The sequence below is a fragment of the Telmatherina bonti genome (assembly GCF_933228915.1).
Source record: "Telmatherina bonti genome assembly, chromosome: 10".
NCBI classification, from domain to species: Eukaryota; Metazoa; Chordata; class Actinopteri; order Atheriniformes; family Telmatherinidae; genus Telmatherina; species Telmatherina bonti.
In genome coordinates, this window is record NC_136628.1 from 39,291,721 (window position 1) to 39,307,275 (window position 15,555).

Consider the following 15,555-nt stretch of genomic DNA (forward strand, 5'->3'; position numbering starts at 1 on the left):
ATACTGTTTGCCATTCAGCTTGGTCAGCGTCAGAGTCTGTGCACTGCTCGCACTGTACATTCCGCCACAGAATTCAGGCAGCTTGCCGGTTGCTGCCCATATCTGGCAGATTTTCAGGTAGATCAGAAATCTGCTCCACCTCCAACAAGCAGAAAACAAATTAACACAATCCACTTAAAAAAGCCAACCTGCACAAACCAAGCTCACGTAACCCACTTCCAATATCAGACCTCCACTAACCAACCTTGAATAACCAGCTTCTGATGGGGGGGCCCTACTCACCAAACTTGAGTAACTCACTTTCGACAGCCAACCTCCACTAACCAAACCTCAGTTAACCTATCTCTATTATCAGACTTCCACTACCAAGCTTAGGTAACCCGCTTCCAAGACCAGACCTTCACTAACCAACCAACAACACCTTGCTTCTGATAACTTGCCAGTAACTCAACTAGCCTCTTGGATTCAGCTCTCACTGATGCCTTCGGTGTTTATTTAATAAATCAAATTTGCAGACAGAAACTGGGATTCTGTGATCCAGATTTTTATTCTTCCATCTTGTACATTGATGTGTTCTCCACAGAACATGTTTCAGTCAAACATTTTTCCTCAGATTATTTACAGAATCAGTCACTGACAGAAGATGTTTTCAAGCCAAAATACAAACAAATAAAACATCAGATTTAAATCAAAAACTTTGACTCACAAGACAGAAAATGTTAAAAATTCACATTCAAAATGAAGTCAGTCCAGCTCCCATCAGAACTAGTCCAGTCCCTGTCAGACTGGGCCAGTTTCCGTCAGAACTGGATGGTGTAGAACCCTGGAGACGTCATTAAGGGCCAAATTGCAGCAAACTGTGGAAAGTCTGGACCGCCCAGAGGGAAAGTCTCCTGTCAATCAAACCAAAAGATCCTGAACATTTTCAATCATGTCGGGGAAAAAAGAAAAAGCTGGTCCGGATCTAGTGCTAGTCTGGTTCTAATCTGATTATGGTGCTAGTCCAGTTCTAGTCTGATTATGGTGCTAGTCCGGTTCTAGTCCAGATCTGGTGCTAGTCTGGTTCTAGTCTGATTATGGTGCTAGTCCGGTTCTAGTCTGATTATGGCGCTAGTCCAGTTCTAGTCTGATTCTGATGCTAGTCCGGTTCTAGTCTGATTATGGTGCTAGTCCAGTTCTAGTCTGATTATGGTGCTAGTCCGGTTCTAGTCTGATTATGGCGCTAGTCCAGTTCTAGTCTGATTCTGATGCTAGTCCGGTTCTAGTCTGATTATGGTGCTAGTCCAGTTCTAGTCTGATTATGGTGCTAGTCCGGTTCTAGTCTGATTATGGCACTAGTCCAGTTCTAGTCTGATTCTGATGCTAGTCCGGTTCTAGTCTGATTATGGTGCTAGTCCAGTTCTAGTCTGATTATGGTGCTAGTCCAGTTCTAGTCCGATTCTGGCGCTAGTCCGGTTCTACTGCTAATCCGGTCCTAGTCCAGTTCTGGTGCCAGTCTTAGATCAGCTGATTTAAGTACTAGTGTTCTGACATCATTTAAACTTTGAATAAAATCATAAACAAAAATATTAAACAAAATAAATATTTAACAAAAAACTCCACCTGTCTGTCTGTCCTCCACCTGCCTGCCTGTCCTCCACCTGTCTGTCTGTCCTCCACCTGCCTGCCTGTCCTCCACCTGCCTGCCTGTCCTCCACCTGTCTGTCTGTCCTCCACCTGCCTGCCTGTCCTCCACCTGTCTGTCTGTCCTCCACCTGCCTGCCTGTCCTCCACCTGTCTGTCTGTCCTCCACCTATCTGCCTGTCCTCCACCTATCTGTCTGTCCTCCACCTATCTGTCTGTCCTCCACCTGCCTGTCCTACACCTGTAACTGTCTGTCCTACACCTGTCTAACTGTCTGTCCTACACCTGTCTGTCCTACACCTGTCTAACTGTCTGTCCTACACCTGTCTGTCCTACACCTGTCTAACTGTCTGTCCTACACCTGTCTGTCCTACACCTGTCTGTCTGTCTGTCCTACACCTGTCTGTCCTACACCTGTAACTGTCTGTCCTACACCTGTCTGTCCTACACCTGTCTAACTGTCTGTCCTACACCTGTCTGTCCTACACCTGTCTAACTGTCTGTCCTACACCTGTCTGTCCTACACCTGTCTAACTGTCTGTCCTACACCTGTCTGTCCTACACCTGTCTAACTGTCTGTCCTACACCTGCCTGTCCTACACCTGTAACTGTCTGTGCTACACCTGTCTGTCCTACACCTGTCTAACTGTCTGTCCTACACCTGTCTGTCCTACACCTGTCTAACTGTCTGTCCTACACCTGTCTGTCCTACACCTGTCTAACTGTCTGTCCTACACCTGTCTGTCCTACACCTGTCTAACTGTCTGTCCTACACCTGTCTGTCCTACACCTGTCTGTCTGTCTGTCCTACACCTGTCTGTCCTACACCTGTAACTGTCTGTCCTACACCTGTCTGTCCTACACCTGTCTAACTATCTGTCCTACACCTGTCTGTCCTACACCTGTCTAACTGTCTGTCCTACACCTGTCTGTCCTACACCTGTAACTGTCTGTCCTACACCTGTCTAACTGTCTGTCCTACACCTGCCTGTCCTACACCTGTCTGTCTGTCCTACACCTGTCTGTCTGTCCTACACCTGCCTGTCCTCCACCTGTCTACATTTCTGTCTTCCACCTGTCCACCTGTCTCAGTGAAAGACTGTCTGTCTCCACCGTTTGTCCGGAGTGAACGGCCAGAGACAGTCTGTGATGGCGGACATGAACGGTTTTGGTTGGACGCTCAGGTTCAGCAGCTCCAGGCGAGAACAGTTTAACTGACAGTTGATTGGTCGAGGAGCTGATCCTGCTGGCTGCTCCGTCAGCTGCAGGAGAAAAACAACACCTTTAGTTTGGTCCACTTTACCACCACAACCCTCCAAAGTCCCAGTCCAGGTCCTTCATTCTGACTTTACTGGGATCATTTATCATCACCTGGATCTGCAGTTTTCTACCCTTCATTTCCAGACTGGTCCTGGTACCAGACCATTTAGAGTCCAGTCCTTGTTTTTGGACTGGGACAGTTGGGCAGAAGTGGACTGGGACCGTTGGGCAGAAGTGGACTGGGATCGTTGGGCAGAATGGGACTGGGACTGTTGGGCAGAAGTGGACTGGGACAGTTGGGCAGAAGTGGACTGGGACAGTTGGGCAGAATGGGACCAGTGGGCAGAACTGGACTGGGACCGTTGGGCAGAAGTGGACTGGGACAGTTGGACAGAAGTGGACTGGGACCGTTGGGCAGAAGTGGACTGGGACCGTTGGGCAGAAGTGGACTGGGACAGTTGGGCAGAATGGGACCGGTGGGCAGAAGTGGACTGGGACAGTTGGGCAGAAGTGGACTGGGACAGTTGGGCAGAATGGGACCGGTGGGCAGAACTGGACTGGGACAGTTGGGCAGAAGTGGACTGGGACAGTTGGGCAGAATGGGACCGGTGGGCAGAACTGGACTGGGACAGTTGGGCAGAAGTGGACTGGGACAGTTGGGCAGAATGGGACCGTTGGGCAGAAGTGGACTGGGACAGTTGGGCAGAATGGGACCGGTGGGCAGAACTGGACTGGGACAGTTGGGCAGAAGTGGACTGGGACAGTTGGGCAGAATGGGACCGTTGGGCAGAACTGGACTGGGACAGTTGGGCAGAAGTGGACTGGGACAGTTGGGCAGAATGGGACCGGTGGGCAGAAGTGGACTGGGACCGGTGGGCAGAAGTGGACTGGGACAGTTGGGCAGAAGTGGACTGGGACAGTTGGGCAGAATGGGACCGGTGGGCAGAAGTGGACTGGGACAGTTGGGCAGAATGGGACCGGTGGGCAGAACTGGACTGGAACCGTTGGGCAGAAGTGGACTGGGACAGTTGGGCAGAAGTGGACTGGGACAGTTGGGCAGAAGTGGACTGGGACAGTTGGGCAGAATGGGACCGGTGGGCAGAAGTGGACTGGGACAGTTGGGCAGAATGGGACCGGTGGGCAGAACTGGACTGGAACCGTTGGGCAGAATGGGACAGTTGGACAGAAGTGGACTGGGACCGTTGGGCAGAAGTGGACTGGGACCGTTGGGCAGAAGTGGACTGGGACAGTTGGGCAGAACTGGACTGGGACAGTTGGGCAGAACTGGACTGGGACAGGTGGGCAGAACTGGACTGGGACAGTTGGGCAGAATGGGACCGGTGGGCAGAACTGGACTGGGACCGTTGGGCAGAATGGGACCGTTGGGCAGAACTGGACTGGGACCGTTGGGCAGAATGGGACCGTTGGGCAGAAGTGGACTGGGACAGTTGGGCAGAACTGGACTGGGACAGTTGGGCAGAAGTGGACTGGGACAGTTGGGCAGAACTGGATGGAGGCTCACCGGTATCAGATGGTTTGACGGCAGGTTAAAGGCCTGCGCCATGGCAACAGCCATCTCATATTTGGTCATCTGCTCTTTGCCAGAGAAATGGAAGATTCCTCTGATGGACGGATCCTGCAGATAAACAGACGGAGGTGGCTTGACAGAAGGTCGGGTGAGACGGGTGAGATGGGCGACCCATACCTGTTTGGCTCTCTCTGCCAGCTTCCTGCAGACGGCGGCAACGTCTCTGGTGTCGGTGGGGAACCTCTGATAGCAGTGGTCCAGAAGACAGCTGTCCTCCGTTCCCTCTTGAACCTTCAACCACAGAGATGTCACGGCGCTTTCTGCCACCGACTCCACCTCCCCAAACAGAACTGGAACCCTCAGAATCACAGAACCTGAGGAGCAACATGGAGGAGACCCAAAACCATTGGTGGCAAACGTCAACAACAACCTGAACAACAACTTAACATAGAAGAAAGGGATTTGTCCCTGATCCTGATGTCTGGTTGCTCCAGCTGCTTGTTTCACCTGGTTGCTCCACCTGGTTACTCCATTTGGTTGCTCCACCTGGTTACTCCATTTGGTTGCTCCATCTGGCTGCTCCACCTGGTTACTCCATTTGGTTGCTACACCTGGTTGCTCCACCTTCAACTGGCCTCGGTGACACCTGGTTGCTCCACCTGGTTACTCCACCTGGTTGCTACACCTGGTTGCTCCATCTGGTTGCTCCACCTGGTTGCTCCACCTCCAACCGGCCTCGGTGACACCTGGTTGCGCCACCTGGTTACTCCATTTGGTTGCTACACCTGGTTGCTCCATCTGGTTGCTCCACCGTCAACTGGCCTCGGTGACACCTGGTTGCTCCACCTGGTTACTCCACCTGGTTGCTACACCTGGTTGCTCCATCTGGTTACTCCACCTGGTTGCTCCATCTGGTTACTCCACCTGGTTACTCCACCTGGTTGCTACACCTGGTTGCTCCATCTGGTTACTCCACCTGGTTGCTCCACCTGGTTGCTCCATCTGGTTACTCCACCTGGTTACTCCATTTGGTTGCTACACCTGGTTGCTCCATCTGGTTGCTCCACCTGGTTACTCCAGTTGGTTGCTACACCTGGTTGCTCCACCTTCAACTGGCCTCGGTGACACCTGGTTGCTCCACCTGGTTACTCCACCTGGTTACTCCACCTGGTTGCTACATCTGGTTGCTCCATCTGGTTGCTCCACCTGGTTGCTCCATCTGGTTGCTCCACCTGGTTGCTCCACCTCCAACCGGCCTCGGTGACACCTGGTTGCTCCACCTGGTTGCTCCACTTCCAACCGGCCTTGGTGACACCTGGTTGCTCCACCTGGTTGCTCCACCTCCAACCGGCCTTGGTGACATCTGGTTGCTCCACCTGGTTACTCCATCTGGTTACTCCACCTGGTTACTCCACCTGGTTGCTCCACCTGGTTACTCCACCTGGTTGCTGCACCTGGTTGCTGCACCTGGTTGCTCCACCTCCAACCGGCCTCGGTGACACCTGGTTGCTCCACCTGGTTACTCCACCTGGTTGCTACATCTGGTTGCTCTATCTGGTTGCTCCACCTGGTTACTCCACCTGGTTGCTCCATCTGGTTGCTCCACCTCCAACCGGCCTTGGTGACACCTGGTTGCTCCACCTGGTTGCTCCACCTGGTTACTCCACCTGGTTGCTACATCTGGTTGCTCTATCTGGTTGCTCCACCTGGTTACTCCACCTGGTTGCTCCATCTGGTTGCTCCACCTCCAACCGGCCTCGGTGACACCTGGTTACTCCACCTGGTTGCTCCATCTGGTTGCTCCACCTGGTTGCTCCACCTCCAACCGGCCTCGGTGACACCTGGTTGCTCCACCTGGTTGCTCCACTTCCAACCGGCCTTGGTGACACCTGGTTACTCCACCTGGTTACTCCACCTGGTTGCTCCACCTCCAACCGGCCTTGGTGACACCTGGTTGCTCCACCTGGTTGCTCCACCTGGTTACTCCACCTGGTTGCTCCATCTGGTTGCTCCACCTGGTTGCTCCACCTGGTTGCTCCATCTGGTTACTCCATCTGGTTGCTCCACCTGGTTGCTCCATCTGGTTGCTCCACCTGGTTGCTCCACCTGGTTACTCCATCTGGTTGCTACACCTGGTTGCTCCACCTCCAACCGGACTCGGTGACGCCTGGTTGCTCCACCTGGTTGCTCCACCTCCAACCGGCCTTGGTGACACCTGGTTGCTCCACCTGGTTGCTCCACCTCCAACCGGCCTCAGTGACGCCTGGCGGTGAGTCTTTCACGCCGCTGTGAAAGAGTTTCGGTCTCTTCTCCACAGAGTGTTGGAAGTTGCCCACATTGGAGGCTTCTCCAGCCTGAAGCGGCCGTTTAAGGTCCCACCACAGCATTTCAGCTGGATCCAGGTCTGGACTTGGACTCGGCTGCTCCAGAAACTTCATTCAGTTTGTCGGAAGACGTTCAGAGGGACTTCCTGGTGTGTTCCGGTCGTGGTCCTGTTGCAGAAGTCGAGTCTGCTGGAACTGATGGCCAAACGCTTTCCTACAAGATGTTCTGGTAGAAGCGGATTCGTGGTTTCATCCATCCCAGCAGGTCCAAGTCCTGAACCAGCCCAGACCACCACACTGCCACCACCATGTCTGGCTGTTGCCATGACGGTCTGATGTTTTATTTCTACGCCAGATGTAATGGGACCAACACCTTCCAGAAGGTTCTGCTTCTGTCTCGTCAGGCAGAGAACTTTTTCCAGAAGTCTTGGGGACCATCCAGATGTTTTGGCCCTGGAATTCCCCCATGATGCATTTCTGCCCAGCCTCTTTCTGATTGGTGCATCATGAACACTGAGCTTAACGGAGGCCAGTGAGGCCTGCAGTTCTTCACATGATGTTCTCCTGGATGAGTCCTTGTTCTTTTGGAGTAACGTTGGAAGGCCGAGCGCTCCGAGGAAGGTCTGTTCCCAGTCGTGTGGACGTCTGATTGGTCGGCTGCAGTCCTGAAGCCTCAGAAGCTGCTTGTAATCTTCTGGATGGCGGCTTGATGCGTATCTGTTCTACATGTTACTGCCTGCTTCGCCTCCTCACACAGCCGCTGCTGAAGTCAGTTCTTTATTGATCAGGTCAGGATGTGATCAGTCAGACGGAACTTGTTACCTCGTGCCTTTATGGGGGGGATAACGTTCCCGGTGGAGTCATGAAGGCTCGGAGCTTTTTTCCTTAATTAAAATCAACAATTAAAATCTGTATTTTTTGTTTGTGTACTTACAAAAAAATCTGCAGATGTAGCATGTAACATATAGCATCTAGCATGTAACATGTAGGATATAGCATGTAACATGTAGCATCTAGCATGTAACATGTAGGATATAGCATGTAACATGTAGGATATAGCATGTAACATGTAGCATCTAGCATGTAACATGTAGGATATAGCATGTAACATGTAGCATCTAGCATGTAACATGTAGGATATAGCATGTAACATGTAGGATATAGCATGTAACATGTAGCATCTAGCATGTAACATGTAGGATATAGCACATAACATGTGACATGTAGCATATAGCATGTAACATGTAGGATATAGCACATAACATGTAACATGTAGCATATAGCATGTAACATGTAGGATATAGCATGTAACATGTAGGATATAGCATGTAACATGTAGCATCTAGCATGTAACATGTAGGATATAGCATGTAACATGTAGCATCTAGCATGTAACATGTAGGATATAGCATGTAACATGTAGGATATAGCATGTAACATGTAGCATCTAGCATGTAACATGTAGGATATAGCACATAACATGTGACATGTAGCATATAGCATGTAACATGTAGGATATAGCACATAACATGTAACATGTAGCATATAGCATGTAACATGTAGGATATAGCATGTAACATGTAGGATATAGCATGTAACATGTAGCATATAGCATGTAACATGTAGCATATAGCACGTAACATGTAGCATGTAGCACGTAACATGGAGCATTTAGTATGTAACATGTAGCATGTAACATGTAGCATTTAGCATGTAACATGTAGCATATAGCACGTAACATGTAGCATGTAACATGTAGCATATAGCATGTAACATGTAGCATATAACATGTAGCATATAACATGTAGCATATAGCACGTAACATGTAGCATGTAACATGGAGCATTTAGTATGTAAAATGTAGCATGTAACATGCAGCATGTAACATGTAGTATGTAACATGTAGCATATAGCACGTAACATGTAGCATGTAACGTAGCGTGTAACATGTGAGATAGCGTGTAGCATGTATCAGATACCTGGGCAGTGTCTCAGGACTTCCCTTTCTCCCTCCAGCTTGCTGCGTCCATACATGTTAAGCGGATTGGGAGCATCATCTTCTCCATACGGAGGATTCCTGCCATCAAACACGTAATCGGTGCTGATGTAGAGGAGCAGCGCACCGCACAGAGCTGTACAGGAACATAGTAAACATGTTACATACATGATCGCACCGAAATACAGCAGAAAAACATGATGCAAATAACATTTTATTCTTAGTCTGGTCCAGACCTCGTCCTGACTGCAGGAACCAGGTCTTAGTCTGGTCCAGACCTCGTCCTGACTGCAGGAACCAGGTCTTAGTCTGGTCCAGACCTCGTCCTGACTGCAGGAACCAGGTCTTAGTCTGGTCCAGACCTCGTCCTGACTGCAGGAACCAGGTCTTAGTCAGACCTCGTCCTGACTGCAGGAACCAGGTCTTAGTCTGGTCCAGACCTCGTCCTGACTGCAGGAACCAGGTCTTAGTCTGGTCCAGACCTCGTCCTGACTGCAGGAACCAGGTCTTAGTCAGACCTCGTCCTGACTGCAGGAACCAGGTCTTAGTCTGGTCCAGACCTCGTCCTGACTGCAGGAACCAGGTCTTAGTCAGACCTCGTCCTGACTGCAGGAACCAGGTCTTAGTCTGGTCCAGACCTCGTCCTGACTGCAGGAACCAGGTCTTAGTCTGGAGACGTTGGCGGCGGCGTCTGACCTGCTTCCTTGGCCAGTGTGCCGGTGGCGTTGACGTTCAGCTGGACGGTAGCATCAGCGAGACGCTCCACAACGTCTGGACGTCTCTCTGCTGCACAGTGGACGATCAGGTCCGGCTGGAGACACGTAAAAACACTGTTTACACTGCTCCAAGTAGTAGTACTACTAATCTGATAGTAGTACTCTGCAGTACAGTGTAGTACTCTGCAGTAGAGTGTCGTACTCTGCAGTAGAGTGTCGTACTCTGCAGGAGAGTGTAGTACTCTGCAGTACAGTGTAGTACTCTGCAGGAGAGTGTCGTACTCTGCAGGAGAGTGTAGTACTCTGCAGGAGAGTGTCGTACTCTGCAGTAGAGTGTCGTACTCTGCAGTAGAGTGTCGTACTCTGCAGGAGAGTGTCGTACTCTGCAGTAGAGTGTCGTACTCTGCAGGAGAGTGTCGTACTCTGCAGGAGAGTGTCGTACTCTGCAGGAGAGTGTCGTACTCTGCAGTAGAGTGTCGTACTCTGCAGGAGAGTGTCGTACTCTGCAGTAGAGTGTCGTACTCTGCAGGAGAGTGTCGTACTCTGCAGGAGAGTGTCGTACTCTGCAGGAGAGTGTCGTACTCTGCAGGAGAGTGTAGTACTCTGCAGTAGAGTGTCGTACTCTGCAGGAGAGTGTCGTACTCTGCAGTAGAGTGTCGTACTCTGCAGGAGAGTGTCGTACTCTGCAGTAGAGTGTCGTACTTTTGGATGTCCCTTTTGGATGTACTGCTGCCCCAGCAAGCCACAGCGAAGTACAGGGCACTGGAGACCAGTCTGTGGTCTCCAGCGCCCTGTACTTCGCTGTGGCCTGCTGGGGCAGCAGTACATCCAAAAGGGACATCTCTCGGATTGACAAACTGATCCGCAAAGCTGGACAGGTGGTTGGCTGTCAACTGGAGACATTTGTGACAGTGAGGGACAGGGGGACTCTGGACAAACTGCTCTCTATTATGGACAATCCTGCTCATCCACTCCACCGGACTGTAGAGGGGCAAAGGAGCTCCTTCTCCAATAGACTTTTACAGCTGCGCTGTCACAGTGAGCGCTACAAGAACACATTCTTACCATTCTCTATACAGATGTACAATAACTCCCCACTTTGTGACAGATAACTAACATTCATTTCAAAGCCTCTGTGTAAACTGGCACTGCATTTAGTCACATGTTGTATATATTGTAAATTTCTAAATTTCCATATTCTATATTGCCAATTTTACTTGATAGTTTTATTTATCTTTGTAAAAGTGTACATATTCCAGATTGCTTTATGGATAGTACCTATTCTATTTTATTATTATTATTTACTTTTTTTTCTCTTACCTACTATTGCTGTTTCTATTTCTTCCTCTATTGCTGTTCTGAGCTACTGTGACAACAGAATTTCCCTTGTGGATGAATAAAGTCTGTCTAAGTCTAAGTCTAAGTCTAAGTACTCTGCAGGAGAGTGTCGTACTCTGCAGGAGAGTGTCGTACTCTGCAGGAGAGTGTCGTACTCTGCAGGAGAGTGTCGTACTCTGCAGGAGAGTGTCGTACTCTGCAGGAGAGTGTCGTACTCTGCAGGAGAGTGTCGTACTCTGCAGGAGAGTGTCGTACTCTGCAGGAGAGTGTCGTACTCTGCAGGAGAGTGTCGTACTCTGCAGGAGAGTGTCGTACTCTGCAGGAGAGTGTCGTACTCTGCAGTAGAGTGTCGTACTCTGCAGGAGAGTGTCGTACTCTGCAGGAGAGTGTCGTACTCTGCAGGAGAGTGTCGTACTCTGCAGGAGAGTGTCGTACTCTGCAGGAGAGTGTCGTACTCTGCAGGAGAGTGTCGTACTCTGCAGGAGAGTGTCGTACTCTGCAGGAGAGTGTCGTACTCTGCAGGAGAGTGTCGTACTCTGCAGGAGAGTGTCGTACTCTGCAGGAGAGTGTCGTACTCTGCAGGAGAGTGTCGTACTCTGCAGGAGAGTGTCGTACTCTGCAGGAGAGTGTAGTACTCTGCAGTAGAGTGTAGTACTCTGCAGTAGAGTGTCGTACTCTGCAGTAGAGTGTAGTACTCTGCAGTAGAGTGTAGTACTCTGCAGTAGAGTGTAGTACTCTGCAGTAGAGTGTGGTAATGCGGTGCAATGTATGACTGTTTATTATATAGTACGGTGTGTAGTACTCTGTCATTTAAATCTTTGTATTGTAGTACCATGTAGCATAATACAGTACCTTGTACTAATACTACTGTATAGTATCTTGCACTGTACTACTATATAGTACTAGATAGTACATATTACAGTCGTACTATGTAGTACTGCATAGTATCTTCCATAGCCGCACTATATAGTACCGTGACTGCCCAGGTCCTCTTTCCACCTCCTCACTCGGTGCAGTTAGACGCTCTCATGGCTTCTGCCCAACATGATGACTTATTGTTTATTTTAACGGGAACCCAACGTAGACCTGTACCTGGCAACACCTGCTGGACTCACACCAGTCTCACCAGCACCTGTCTATGATACTCCCACTGTCTGATTTCCTGCTTGTGTTGTTTCACTCACATAGACGTCGCTTTGGATAAAAATGTCTGTTAGATAACTGTAGAATAGAATAGAATAGAATAGAATAGAATAGAATAGAATAGAATAGAATAGAATAGAATAGAATAGAATAGAACCTTGAACTGGTGCAGTAATCTTCTCACACCGTCCTCGTCCGTCAGGTCACAGTACAGGAAACGGGGCCGGGCTCGCCGGTATCCAGTCCCGACCACCGTCCATCCTCCGGCCTGGAACTCTCTGCAGACAGCCCGACCCAGGAGCCCGGTTGCCCCAGTAACCAGAACCTTGGGACCCTGAACCAGGACCTCCTCCTGGAGGTCAGAGAAGCAGCATGTTGGATATAAACTATAGCATTGTCAAAAACTAAAATCATAAAATGTATCTGGTTTGCTGCAGCTGCCAAGGCTGACCTACGCCCAGAACCAGATTAGAACTCCGACACAAAGATCCACAGAAGCCATAAAATTCAGTTCCATCTCAAAACCGTAGACAGACCCCCACGTTAACAGACATGGAGACCATCCTTTCTGTCCAGTTCAGATTCATGAGTTTACATAATTCTGTGGAAGCCTGGTTAAAAAGCAACGTCTGACTTTTATTGTTTACTTTTCATACGATGTTTATTATTACTTTTGTCTGATTCCAGTTGTTTCTTCCATCTTTGTGAGTTTTTCTTTCAAAAATCTCCAGAAGTTTCAGCAAAATTGAAATAAAATCTGTCAGAGAAACTTTCAGCCTTCGTCATCAAAACGTAAAGTGGAAATATCACATCTGGTTTGGGATGCGGCGCGCCCATGGACAGTAATCTGGTTTGGGACGCGGCGCGTCCATGGACAGTAATCTGGTTTGGGACGCGGCGGACCCATGGACAGTAATCTGGTTTGGGACGCGGCGCGTCCATGGACAGTAATCTGGTTTGGGACGCGGCGCGCCCATGGACAGTAATCTGGTTTGGGACGCGGCGCGTCCATGGACAGTAATCTGGTTTGGGACGCGGCGCGCCCATGGACAGTAATCTGGTTTGGGACGCGGCGCGTCCATGGACAGTAATCTGGTTTGGGACGCGGCGCGTCCATGGACAGTAATCTGGTTAGGGACGCGGCGCGTCCATGGACAGTAATCTGGTTAGGGACGCGGCGCGTCCATGGACAGTAATCTGGTTTGGGACGCGGCGCGTCCATGGACAGTAATCTGGTTAGGGACGCGGCGCGTCCATGGACAGTAATCTGGTTTGGGACGCGGCGCGTCCATGGACAGTAATCTGGTTTGGGACGCGGCGGACCCATGGACAGTAATCTGGTTTGGGACGCGGCGCGTCCATGGACAGTAATCTGGTTTGGGACGCGGCGTGCCCATGGACAGTAATCTGGTTTGGGACGCGGCGCGTCCATGGACAGTAATCTGGTTTGGGACGCGGCGCGCCCATGGACAGTAATCTGGTTTGGGACGCGGCGCGTCCATGGACAGTAATCTGGTTTGGGACGCGGCGCGTCCATGGACAGTAATCTGGTTAGGGACGCGGCGCGTCCATGGACAGTAATCTGGTTAGGGACGCGGCGCGTCCATGGACAGTAATCTGGTTTGGGACGCGGCGCGTCCATGGACAGTAATCTGGTTTGGGACGCGGCGCGTCCATGGACAGTAATCTGGTTTGGGACGCGGCGCGTCCATGGACAGTAATCTGGTTTGGGACGCGGCGCGTCCATGGACAGTAATCTGGTTAGGGACGCGGCGCGTCCATGGACAGTAATCTGGTTTGGGACGCGGCGCGTCCATGGACAGTAATCTGGTTTGGGACGCGGCGCGTCCATGGACAGTAATCTGGTTAGGGACGCGGCGCGTCCATGGACAGTAATCTGGTTTGGGACGCGGCGCGCCCATGGACAGTAATCTGGTTAGGGACGCGGCGCGTCCATGGACAGTAATCTGGTTTGGGACGCGGCGCGTCCATGGACAGTAATCTGGTTTGGGACGCGGCGCGTCCATGGACAGTAATCTGGTTTGGGACGCGGCGCGTCCATGGACAGTAATCTGGTTTGGGACGCGGCGCGTCCATGGACAGTAATCTGGTTTGGGACGCGGCGCGTCCATGGACAGTAATCTGGTTTGGGACGCGGCGCGTCCATGGACAGTAATCTGGTTTGGGACGCGGCGCGTCCATGGACAGTAATCTGGTTTGGGACGCGGCGCGTCCATGGACAGTAATCTGGTTTGGGACGCGGCGCGTCCATGGACAGTAATCTGGTTTGGGACGCGGCGCGTCCATGGACAGTAATCTGGTTTGGGACGCGGCGCGCCCATGGACAGTAATCTGGTTAGGGACGCGGCGCGTCCATGGACAGTAATCTGGTTTGGGATGCGGAGCGTCCATGGACAGTAATCTGGTTTGGGACGCGGCGCGCCCATGGACAGTAATCTGGTTTGGGACGCGGCGCGTCCATGGACAGTAATCTGGTTAGGGACGCGGCACGTCCATGGACAGTAATCTGGTTTGGGACGCGGCGCGTCCATGGACAGTAATCTGGTTTGGGACGCGGCGCGTCCATGGACAGTAATCTGGTTTGGGACGCGGCGCGTCCATGGACAGTAATCTGGTTAGGGACGCGGCGCGTCCAGGTGATATTTCAGGTGGAATCTGCTGGAATTGTGTTTCCATGTATAAATATCGACCAAGTTTGTTTCCTTCTGCTTTATCTTGTAAAAATATTATTTTACTAATACATTAAATAAAATATTTACATTCTGTCTCTCCTGCTGTTTACCTGAAGCAGCTGCACGCACCCGGGACTGAACAGGATGCTCAGCTCTGCGCCTGCGCGGCTCATCTCCGTCCTCCGATCAATGATCTTTCCGATCAGTTTTATTCCAGCTGATTGTTGCTGCGTGGTGGGTGTAACTTCCGCTTCCGGTCAGATCAGCTGTTTGCCGTAAAGCGCCTGTTTGCCGTAAAGAGGGTGCTAGCTTTAGCATGTAGCAGCCTTCAGAGACCCAGAAACAAACCGGAACTGGATTGTATTCATGTTAACGCTTCGTGTTGGTGTCGCGTACAGGAACCTGACACTAGACCTTATTTTATACATGAACTGATTTGAAGCCTGATTTACTGTCGACTGGTTTCACCACATCACCTGAAAACCGAACTGAACCCTTACCTCCGACCCTGAGCAGTCAAAGCCCGGCATCTGACCACAGAACCGGTCCAGAAGCAGCGAACAGAGCTGGGACAAACCGAAACCACCGCGGTCTTTTCTTCTTCTACTTCTTCTTCTTCTACCATAGACATCATATACATAGACGTCATATACATAGACATCGTATACATGTGACGTCACCTCCACGAGCTGACGTCTCATCGCGCCACCATCTTGGATGGGTCTTCATGCGCCTCCAATGCATTTATATACTGCGGTCAAGTCAGCCGCCTCTCGTTTTGACGTAGTCAAGCGAGCCGCTCCTAAATTAAACCCCCTCCTGTGCTCGGCTTTGCGGTAAAGGCGCAGAGACCGCTGCGCACAAACTATTTCCGCTTTAAAAAAAATAAAACGATGAATTCTGAGACGTAATAATCACAAAAGATTTCAGCAGC

At 50.8% G+C, this 15,555-nt stretch overlaps 1 protein-coding gene across 6 annotated transcripts; it reads right to left on the minus strand.

Moving 5' to 3' along the window:
• Positions 1-523: 523 nt before the first annotated feature.
• mat2b (methionine adenosyltransferase 2 non-catalytic beta subunit methionine) lies at positions 524-15,355 on the minus strand. Of its 6 annotated transcripts, XR_013771484.1 has the most exons (8): positions 14,732-14,864; positions 12,086-12,280; positions 9,428-9,542; positions 8,715-8,867; positions 4,589-4,785; positions 4,406-4,543; positions 2,511-2,885; positions 524-2,472 (listed from the first exon to the last, which is right to left on the minus strand). XR_013771484.1 is itself a non-coding variant. In XM_079248149.1 (7 exons), exons 1-7 carry the CDS (start codon positions 15,320-15,322, stop codon positions 2,712-2,714), a joined length of 993 nt encoding a protein of 330 aa, XP_079104275.1. In that variant the 5' UTR covers positions 15,323-15,355; the 3' UTR covers positions 524-2,711. The 6 variants fall into 6 exon arrangements, 5 of the variants coding, with proteins under 5 accessions (XP_079104275.1, XP_079104274.1, XP_079104273.1 ...); XM_079248149.1 differs by lacking the exon at positions 14,732-14,864 and adding an exon at positions 15,302-15,355 and having other exon boundaries at positions 524-2,885; XM_079248148.1 differs by lacking the exon at positions 14,732-14,864 and adding an exon at positions 15,122-15,271 and having other exon boundaries at positions 524-2,885.
• Between the last annotated feature and the right edge of the window lie 200 nt (positions 15,356-15,555).